Raw genomic sequence first — 10,830 nt, forward strand, 5'->3', positions numbered from 1 at the left:
CATTTCTAGGTCCTGGAGTGGCCTAGCCAGTCTCCAGATCTCAACCCCATAGAAAATCTTTGGAGGGGAGTTGAAAGTCCGTGTTGCCCAGCGACAGCCCCAAAACATCACTGCTCTAGAGGAGATCTGCATGGAGGAATGGGCCAAAATACCAGCAACAGTGTGTGAAAACCTTGTGAAGACTTACAGAAAACGTTTGACCTGTGTCATTGCCAACAAAGGCTATATAACAAAGTATTGAGAAACTTTTGTTATTGACCAAATACTTATTTTCCACCATAATTTGCAAATAAATTCATAAAAAATCCTACAATGTGATTTTCTGGATTTTGTTTTCTCATTTTGTCTGTCATAGTTGACGTGTACCTATGATGAAAATTACAGGCCTCTCTCATCTTTTTAAGTGGGAGAACTTGCACAATTGGTGGCTGACTAAATACTTTTTTCCCCCACTGTACTTCTACAGTGTAGATTACCAGGCTAGAGAGTCCCCACACATACATTGTTTTAACAAAAGCCACAGCCCTTGCAGAGCAAGGGAAACCACTACTTCTTGGTTTCAGAGAGGGTGACATCACCGATTGAACACTAGTGTGCACCGCCAACTAGCTAGTGATTTCACATCGGCTAGACATGCCTTGTTTAATCTACTATTCTATATGAATTGCTGTATTTCTATAGAATTTAAGAAAGACTGTGAACCACTTGGAGGGCCTGTGTTACAAAATGGTATCTGTTTTTCTCTGTATGGTTTCCTTGACGTTGAAAATATCTAATTCTCCCCAGGTGTTGGTGACCATTTGCATATCACACCATGGCAGGCGATTTTTTTTTGTAAATCTCACAAGTATAAGAATCAAGTGAGGAGCTGAGTTTAGGAGGTCATCATGGATTGCAAATGATCTGTCTTCATTTTGGATTTAGAATACATGTAATCAATGTATTATTTTGAATTTTAATGTTATAATTTTAATGCGTGCAGGATACAAATTGTAATATTGTTTGATTTAGGCTATGAATTTTGTTATCAGGACAATGTAAAGCTGTCTATATTGGTGAGTATACTGTAGATGTGGGCAAAACTATCAATGAATCAACAAGTCAAGGAATTATCCATTTAGGTTTTCTGTTCTTTGTGATTTCATTGTTTTAACTTATATGTATGCTACAGAAGGTGGATTTTCTCCTCTTCTTCAAACATTGACAGCACATCTTTACTAACTCCCAGGACCATGGAGAACTCTACTCACTTCAAGGTCTTTAGGCTTGCTGCATACGGGGATATCGGACAATTTAAGTATTTCTACTTTGCTGTGGTAACTGTATTATATTTTGTCATAATTCTTGCCAATGCTTTCCTTATTGGAGTTATCTGTATTGAAAGAAGCCTTCATGAACCCATGTATTTGTTTCTATGTGCTTTGTTTGTTAATCAGTTGTATGGGAGCACTGGTTTGTTTCCTGCTCTCATGTTTTACTTGCTCTCTGACACACATGATATTTCCCTTCTTTATTGTTATCTCCAGATTTATGTGTTGTACACATACGGTTTAACAGAATTTTGTAATTTAGCAGTTATGTCCTATGACAGGTACATGTCTATTTGTTATCCTCTACAGTATAACAATATTATGACACCTAAAATAATTTGTGGCTTAATTCTACTGCCCTGGGTGTATTCTTTTTTCATCAACGCCATCATTATCTCCCTCAGTTTGCGACTGCAATTTTGTGGTAACGTTCTAGACAGAGTGTATTGTGACAACTACTCCGTAGTCAGGCTTGCATGTTCAAATACTACACTGAATAACATATGGGGTCTTGTTTTAACTGTGCTATCTTTTTCTTGTACTATATTTCCTACCATATACTCATATGTAAGAATTCTACAAATATGTTTAAAGTCTTCAAAAGAGACGAAACAGAAAGCATTTAACACTTGTACGCCACATATAGCCTCTTTGCTGAACTTCTCCTCTGGCTGGTTATTTGTGATTCTACAAGGCAGATATGATGCTGCACATCTTCCACCTATACTTCGCACTATTTTCTTAGTTTATTTTCTAATATGTCCACCACTTTTCAATCCTTTTATGTACGGTGTTAGGATGGTTAAAATCAGGCAGGCTTGTAAAAAGTTATTAGGCCTTCAACCTAAAACATAACCTGATTGTTTTTTGGGGGGTAATAATTAATTATGTGTGTTGCTACTTAATTTAGCTTATTTTGACTGTACAAATACGTGGCATTTTTGGCATAATTATTTAAGAAATCTTATCTTTTATCATTTTTTGTCACTGAGAGTGTTGTCATTTTAGGTATCTGATCTCTTATAATTAACCAATTAAATATGGTGACCCCCAAGGCTCTGTTCTGGGACCTTTCTGGTTTTCTACAGTTTTCGGTATTGGGGTGAACAATTATATTTTGCTGGCAAACGTTTGGGTTGGTTAATAAATAGACTGAGTGAATAGAATAAAATGAGTTGCTACTTGCTCGTCTAAAACTCAACATATAGTGCCATTAGTGAATGTTTACACACCCTTGCACAGTTTTAACATTTTGCTGCCTTACATTTCAATCGAAAAAGGGATTCAATTAAGATTTTCACCCACTCATCTACAAAACATACTCCACATCTTAAAAGTGTTATTTTTAAAACATTTTCTGAAATGAATAAAAAACAGAAAACAAAGAAGTCTTGATTGCAAAGGTCTTCACACCTCTTGTAAGTTCAGGAGCAAATACTAAGTTTGAGCCAAAAAAAGACAGACTTATTTATATTGTGGTCACTTTAGTGCATGGAGCAAAAACATTACATAGATACAGATGCATTACATAGATACACATTACATATACATCTTTTTTTAATTGTTTGATCATTTGCCCACTTTGGAGATTATTTTTAAATGAATTTATTTTCAGTGTGGCTTTGAGTATCCGTGGTAGTTTGTTCTTACCAGACAGACTCTTAATTGTAAAACAGGCAATATCAGAGTCTCTAGCTCTGGTGTTATATTGGTGGACATCTCTAATGAAAGTGAAATAACTGGATAGGTACATGGGGGCTTAGTCTGTAATAATTCAGTGCATCAGACCAAGTTGAATTAATATTACAATTTTCTCTACAGGTGAGTACGAGGGGGGAGTTTATGTACAATTCTCACCAGCTTGTTTTGGCAGGTCTGTAGCTTATTCTTTAGATGTGTGGGGATGCTGGTGAACCATGATGGCCACGCATCATCAAAGTGACACTGCATTAGCGCACCTGCCAGAGTCTTTAGGATGGTGATATTTAGAAGTATAGGAGTTGCATTTTGGGGTTAATCTTTGGGGGCCATAGTCTCACCAGTCGGGTACCTATCCAATTCACACTAAAGGTAGCTGAAAGATATTTGGTGTAACCTCTGAGTTGCCCACTCTGACATGGAAACCAGGGGACCTTGCAAGCTTTACTCTGTAACCAAATAATATGGATTCTGTTTTTCCAAGATGCAGAGAAAGTTTGATCTGAAAGCCATTTACTGTTATTGGATAACTCTGCACTAAGGATCTCTTACACTGAAGCGTTGTTATTATGGGACACCAGTAGAGCAGAGTCGTCCGCATACAAAAACTATTTACATTTCTTGAACGAGGTCCTTATGTTTGAAAGAAAAAGTGCTTCTCATGATTTAAGAATAACTCCCCCTGTCTGTGTCAGTTGACTAAACCTCAGAACCAGCAATGAGTGTCAAGGTGACGTGTATGCGGTGAACGAAGTCAAGCGCAGGACACCGAGCTACTGGCAGACGTACTTTACTTGCACAGTAATGAACATACAAAACAAAAACACCTCCTAACAGGGAGGAACAATACTCGCATACAACAGCAACTGCCGACCTCACGGAAAACAATCACACACAACAAACAATGAGAGACAGGGGTTTTTAAAGGGAATACAATGCCACATAATGGGACACAGGTGTAAACAATAAAGACCCAACAAGACAAACACCGAAACATAGATCGGTAGCAGCTAGTACTCCGGGGACGACGAACGCCGAAGCCTGCCCGAGCAAGGAGGAGGAGCAGCCTTGGCTGAATCCGTGACAATGAGCTTTATGAGTATGTCTGGGATATATTTCTAGACAGGCATGCACTGAACAAAAATACAAACGCAACATCAAATCAAATCAAATGTTATTTGTCACATGCACCGAATACAACAGGTGTAAACCTTACCGTGAAATGCTTACTTACAAGCCCTTAACCAACAATGCAGTTTTAAGAAAGAACACCAAAAAAATACAATATAAAATAATACGAAATAAAAGGGAGGGGGGGGGGGGGCTATGCAAATAGTCCGGGTAGCCATTTGATTAGATGTTCAGGAGTCTTATGGGTTGGGGGTAGAAGCTGTTTAGAAGCCTCTTGGACCTAGACTTGGCGCTCCGGTACCACTTGCCGTGCGGTAGCAGAGAGAACAGTCTATGACTAGGGTGGCTGGAGTCTTTGACAATTTTTAGGGCCTTCCTCTGACACCGCCTGGTATAGAGGTAATTGGTGGCAGGAAGCTAGGCCCCAGTGATGTACTGGGTCATACGCACTACCCTCTGTAGTGCCTTGCAGGTCAGATACCGAGCAGTTGCCATACCAGGCAGTGATGCAACCAGTCAGGATCCTCTCGATGGTGCAGCTGTAGAACCTTTTGCGGATCTAAGGACCCATGCCAAATCTTTTCAGTCTCCTTAGGGGGAATAGGTTTTATCGTGTCCTCTTCACGACTGTCTTGGTGTGCTTGGACCATGTTAGTGTGTAGGTGATGTGGACACCAAGGAACTTGAAGCTCTCAACCTGTTCCACTACAGCCCCGTTGATGAGAATGGGGGCGTCCTCGTTCCTCTTCTTTTTCCTGTAGTCCACAATCATCTCCTTTGTCTTGATCACATTGAGGGAGAGGTTGTTGTCCTGGCACCACACAACCAGGTCTCTGACCTCCTCCCTATAGGCTGTCTCGTCGTTGTCGGTGATCAGGCGTACGACTGTTGTGTCATTGGCAAACTTAATGATGGTGTTGGAGTTGTGCCCGTCAGGAAGTCAAGGATCCAGTTGCAGATTGAGGTGTTTAGTCCCAGGGTCCTTAGCTTAATGATGAGCTTTGAGGGCACTATGCTGTTGAACACTGAGCTGTAGTCAATGAATAGCTTTCTCACATAGGTGTTCCTTTTGTCCAGGTGTGAAAGGGCAGTGTGGAGCGCAATAGAGATTGCTCATCTGTGGATCTGTTGGGGCGGTATGCAAATTGGAGTGGTTCTAGGGTTTCTGGGATAATGGTGTTGATGTGAGCCATGACCAGGCTTTCAAAGCAATTAATGGCTACATACGTGAGTGCTACGGGTCAGTAGTCATTTAGGCAGGTTACCTTAGTGTTCTTATGCACAGGGACTGTGGTGGTCTGCTTGAAACATGTTGGTATTACAGACTCAGACAGGGAGAGGTTGAAAATGTCAGTGAAGACACTAGCCAGTTGGTCAGCGCATGCTCGGAGTACACGTCCTGGTAATCCGTCTGGCCCTGCGGCCTTGTAAATGTTGACCTGTTTAAAGGTCTTACTCACATCGGCTACGGAGAGCGTGATCAGATAGTCATCCGGAACAGCTGATGCTCTCATGCATGCTTCAGTGTTGCTTGCCTCGAAGCGAGCATAGAAGTGATTTAGCTCGTCTGGTAGGCTCGTGTCACTGGGCAGCTCGCGGCTGTGCTTCCCTTTTTAGTCTGTAATAGTTTGCAAACCCTGCCACATCCGACAAGCATCGGAGCCGGTGTAGTACGATTCGATCATAGTCTTGTATTGATGCTTTGTCTGTTTGATGGTTCGTTGGAGGGCATAGCGGGATTTCTTATAAGCTTCCGGGTTAGAGTCCCGCTCCTTGAAAGTAGCAGCTCTACCCTTTAGCTCAGTGCGGATGTTGCCTGTAATCCATGGCTTCTGGTTGGGGTATGTACGTACAGTCACTGTGGGGATGACGTCATCGATGCACTTATTGATGAAGCCAGTGACTGATGTGGTGTACTCCTCAATGCCATCGGAAGAATACCGGAACAAATTCCAGTCTGTGCTAGCAAAACAGTCCTGTAGCTTAGCATCTGCTTAATCTGACCATTTCTTTATTGACCGAGACACTGGTGCTTCCTGCTTTATTTTTTGGTTGTAAGCAGGAATCAGGAGGATAGAATTATGGTCAGATTTGCCAAATGGAAGGTGAGGGAGAGTTTTGTACGCGTCTCTGTGTGTGGAGTAAAGGTGGTCTAGAGTTTTTTTCCCTCTGGTTGCACATTTAACATGTTGGTAGAAATGAGGTAAAACAGATTTAAGTTTCCCTGCATTAAATTCCCCAGCCACTAGGCACGCAGCCTCTGGATGAGCGTTTTCCTGTTTGCTTATGGTCGTATACAGTTCATTGAGTGCGGTCTTAGTGCCAGCATCGGTTTGTGGTGGTAATAGACAGCTACGAAGAATATAGATGAAAACTCTCTTGGTAGATAGTGTGGTCTACAGCTTATCATGAGATACTCTACCTCAGGCGAGCAAAACCTCGAGACTTCCTTAGATATCGTGCACCAGCTGTTGTTTACAAACATACATATACCACCACCCCTTGTCTTACCAGAGGCTGCTGTTCTATCCTGCCGATACAATGTATAACCCGCCAGCTGTATGTTATTCATGTCTTCGTTCAGCCACGACTCGTGAAACATAAGATATTACAGTTTTTAATGTCCCGTTGGTAGGATATCTGTGCTTGTAGTTAGTTCGTTCACCTTATTATCAAGCGATTGTAAGTTGCCCAATAGTACCGATGGCAAAGGCAGATTAGCCACTCGTCGCCGGCTCCTTAACAGGCACCCCGATCTCCTTCCACGAGATCTCCTTTTATTTCTACTGCGAATGACAGGGATGAGGGCCCTGTCGGGTGTCTGGAGCAAATCCCTCTCGTCCGACTCATTAAATAAAAATTACTAGTCCAATTCAAGGTGAGTAATCGCTGTTCTGATGTCCAGAAGCTCTTTTCGATCATAAGAGACGATAGCAGCAACATTATGTACATGGCCGGCAGGGATGTAGCTCAGTTGATAGAGCATGGCGTTTGCAACGCCAGGGTTGTGGTTTCGATTCCCACGGGGGGCCAGTATAAAAAAAAATATGTATTCACTAACTGTAAGTCGCTCTGGAAAAGAGCGTCTGCTAAATGACTTAAATGTAAATGTAAATGTACAAAATAAGTTACAAACAATGCGAAAAAACACACAACATAGCACGGTTGGTTAAGAGTCCATAAAACAGTAGCCATCCCCTCTGGCACCATTGTGCAACAATTTCAAATATTTTACTGAGTTACAGTTAATGTAAGGAAATCAGTAAATTGAAATGAATTCATTAGGCCCTAATCTATGGATTTCACATGACTGGGAATACAGATATGCATCTGTTGGTCAAATATGCCTTAAAAAATGGTAGGTGCATGAATCAGAAAAACAGTCAGTATCTGGTGTGACCACCATTTGCTGTGGCAGTGCAAAGTTGCTGGACATTGGCATGAACTGGAACACGCTGTCATACACATTGATCCAGAGCACCCCAAGCATGCTCGATGGTTGACATGTCTGGTGAGTATGCATGCCATGGAAGAACTTCATCATTTTCAGCTTCCAGGACTTGTACAGTGCATTCAGAAAGTATTCAGACCCCTTGACTTTTTCCACATTTTGTTAGGTTACAGCCTTATTCTAAAATTGATTAAATTGTTTTTTCCCCTCACCAATCTACACACAATACCTCATAATGACAAAGCAAAAACAGGTTTTTATACATTTTTTTAAAAGTATTTAAAAAAAAAACTGAAATAACACATTTACATAAGTATTCAGACCTTTTACTCAGTACTTTGTTGAAGCACCTTTGGCAGCGATTACAGCCTTGAGTCTTCTTAGGTATGTCGCTATAACCTTGGTACACCTGTTTTTGGGGAGTTTCTCCCATTCTTCTCTACAGATCCTCTCAAGCTCTGTCAGGTTGTATGGGGAGTGTCGCTGCACAGCTATTTTCAGGTCTCTCCAGAGATGTTCGATCGGGTTTAAGTCCGGGCTCTGGCTGGGCCACTCAAGGACATTCAGAGACTTGTCCCAAAGCCACACCTGCGTTGTCTTGGCTGTGTGCTTAGGGTTGTTGTCCTGTTGACCTTCGCCCCAGTCTGAGGTCTTGAGCACTCTGGAGCAGGTTTTCATCAATGACCTCTCTGTACTTTGCTCCGTTCATCTTTCCCTCGATCTTGACTTGTCTCCCAGTTTCCCCCGCTGAAAAACATACCCACAGCATGATGCTGCCATCAACATGCTTCACTGTAGGGATGGTGCCAGGTTTCCTCCAGACGTAACGCTTGGTATTCAGGCCAAAGAGTTCAATCTTGGTTTCATCAGATCAGAGAATCTTGTTTCTCATGGTCTGAGAGTCCTTTAGGTGCCTTTTGACAAACTCCAAGCGGGCTGTCATGTGCCTTTTACTGAGGAGTGGCTTCCGTCTGGCCACTCTACCATAAAGGCCTGATTGGTGAAGTGCTGCAGAGATGGTTGTCCTTCTGGAAGGTTCTCCCATCTCCACAGAGGAACTCTGGAGCTCTGCCAGAGTGACCATCACATTCTTGGTCACCACCTTGATCAAGGCCCTTCTCCCCCGATTGCTCAGTTTGGCCGGGCGGCCAGCTCTAGGAAGGGTTTTGGTGGTTCCAAACTTCTTCCATTTAAGAATGATGGAGGCCACTGTGTTCTTGGGGACCTTCAATGCTGCAGACATTTATTGGTAGCCTTGCCCAGATCTCTGCTCCGACACAATCCTGCACTGTATATAGATCCTTGCGACAAGGGGACATACATTATCATGCTGTAACATGAGGTGATGGCGGCGGATGAATGGCACGACAATGGGCCTCAGGATTTCGTCACGGTATCTTTATGCATTCAAATTGCCATTGATAAAATGCAATTGTGTACCTTGTCCGTAGCTTATGCCTGCCCGTACGCACAACACGTCACTTCCTGTTGAACGTGGAATGAGGGAGAGTTCGATTTGTTGTTTTTGAAAGTTTTGAAAGTCTATTGAAAAAGTCTGGTTACTAGCTAGCTACCTTTTGAGTTTGATCCCGCAACGCGGTTGGCATCAGTTGCTGGGACCGCTACTATCTGTCCAATGATCTAGCTGCTAGCTAGCTGCCTATCAAGCTAGCGTGGTTTTCTTGAGGGCTTGAACGCAGCCCATGACGCGGTTAGCCATTGTGGCTGGGACCGCGGATTGTCCCGGGCTTGTGGCTGTCTAGATCCCTGCTTTTTGATGTTGTTGTTTCCAACCTTGCCTGCGACTTGCCCTGTCTGGAACTGCGAGGAGTAACAGCGTAACCTACGATGCTACCATGACAAAGCCGGCAGGAGTACCGTTGAGGACAGTGGTGTCTCTCTGTCACAGATTAAGGATCTTTTAAACGAACAAACAGAGTTCTACAAGCAGTTGTTACAACAACAAGACATTTGCTTCAAGTGTTGGGTCCAAATACTGGTGGAGTCAACTAATAAAATGATAGACGACCTGACCAGAGAGTTCCAGGACCTGAAGAACAATTTGCAGTTCTCCCTGGGTCAGCTCGATGAGTTTAAACAGGAGAACGGCAAGATGACAACAATCTGTAAGTCATTGAGAGAGGACATCAGTTCTGTGTGTGAATCCATGATAACAATGACGGAGAAATCAGATTATCTCAAGGGACAATCAAGGCGGAACAACATGGTTGTGGACAGAATTGCAGAATCTCCACATAAGACCTGGACGGATTCTGAGGACAAAGTGAGGGAAATGATCTCGGAGAAACTGAAAAATGACCACAGGAAAATGGAGGTGGAGCACGCCTACAGAACTGGAAAAGCACCACCGGCCCAGATGACAAGCTCAGGCCGATAGTGGTGAAGTTCCTGAGGTTTAAGGACAAGGTAGCTGTTCTGGAAAGAGCCAAAAACTTGAGAGGAACTTACATCTTCCTCAACGAGGACTATCCTGAAGCTGTGCGCCAGAAGAGGAAAGGACTTATCCCAGCCATTAAAACTGCCAGAGCGTGTTGGGACATTGCTTACATCTGCTATGACAGGCTCATTGTCCACCCTCCCTCCCAAAAGCCTGGAAAGGATGAGAGAGCCAAGCCTATGGGTTTGTAGCTTCAACACTGTAGCACACACACATACACCAACTGATTAATGGACTGCTGAATGCATATTTTTTTCTCTTGCTTTGTTTGCCCTTTTCCATATTATGTATATGTCTGATAAGCTACCCAGGAAAGGGCTAAAAATTGCCCATATTAATATACATGTAGCATTACAAATAAGGTTAATGTGAACATCAGATAACATTAATATATTAGCCATTTCTGAGACTCACTTAGATAATTAATTTGATGATCCAGCAGTATCAACAAGGATATAACATATATAGAAGAGACAGGAATGCTTTTGGAGGAGGTGTTGCTGTAAATATTCAGAGCCATATCCCTGTAATGCTCAGAGAAGATCTTATGTCAAATGTTATTGAAGTGTTGTGGTTGCAGGTTCACTTGGCACATCTAAAGCCTTTTTTTTGGGGGTGTTGCTATAGACCACTAAGTGCTAAAGTAACATTCAGTATCTAAATAATATGTGTGAAATATTTGATAGTGTATGTATCGTAAACCGAGAGGTCTATTTTCTTGGGGACCTGAATATTGACTGGTTTCATCAAGCTGTCTGCTCAAGAGGAAGCTTCTCACTGTA

The 10,830-nt window shown here is 42.5% G+C and overlaps 1 protein-coding gene across 1 annotated transcript; it reads left to right on the top strand.

Annotated features, from left to right (window-relative positions):
• The first annotated feature begins 1,232 nt into the window (after positions 1-1,232).
• Positions 1,233-2,165, top strand: LOC123484392 (olfactory receptor 11A1-like). The gene has a single exon (XM_045214719.1). It carries the CDS (start codon positions 1,233-1,235, stop codon positions 2,163-2,165), a length of 933 nt encoding a protein of 310 aa, XP_045070654.1.
• Positions 2,166-10,830: the final 8,665 nt, after the last annotated feature.

Source organism: Coregonus clupeaformis, unplaced genomic scaffold (genome assembly GCF_020615455.1).
Source record: "Coregonus clupeaformis isolate EN_2021a unplaced genomic scaffold, ASM2061545v1 scaf0298, whole genome shotgun sequence".
Taxonomy (NCBI): Eukaryota; Metazoa; Chordata; class Actinopteri; order Salmoniformes; family Salmonidae; genus Coregonus; species Coregonus clupeaformis.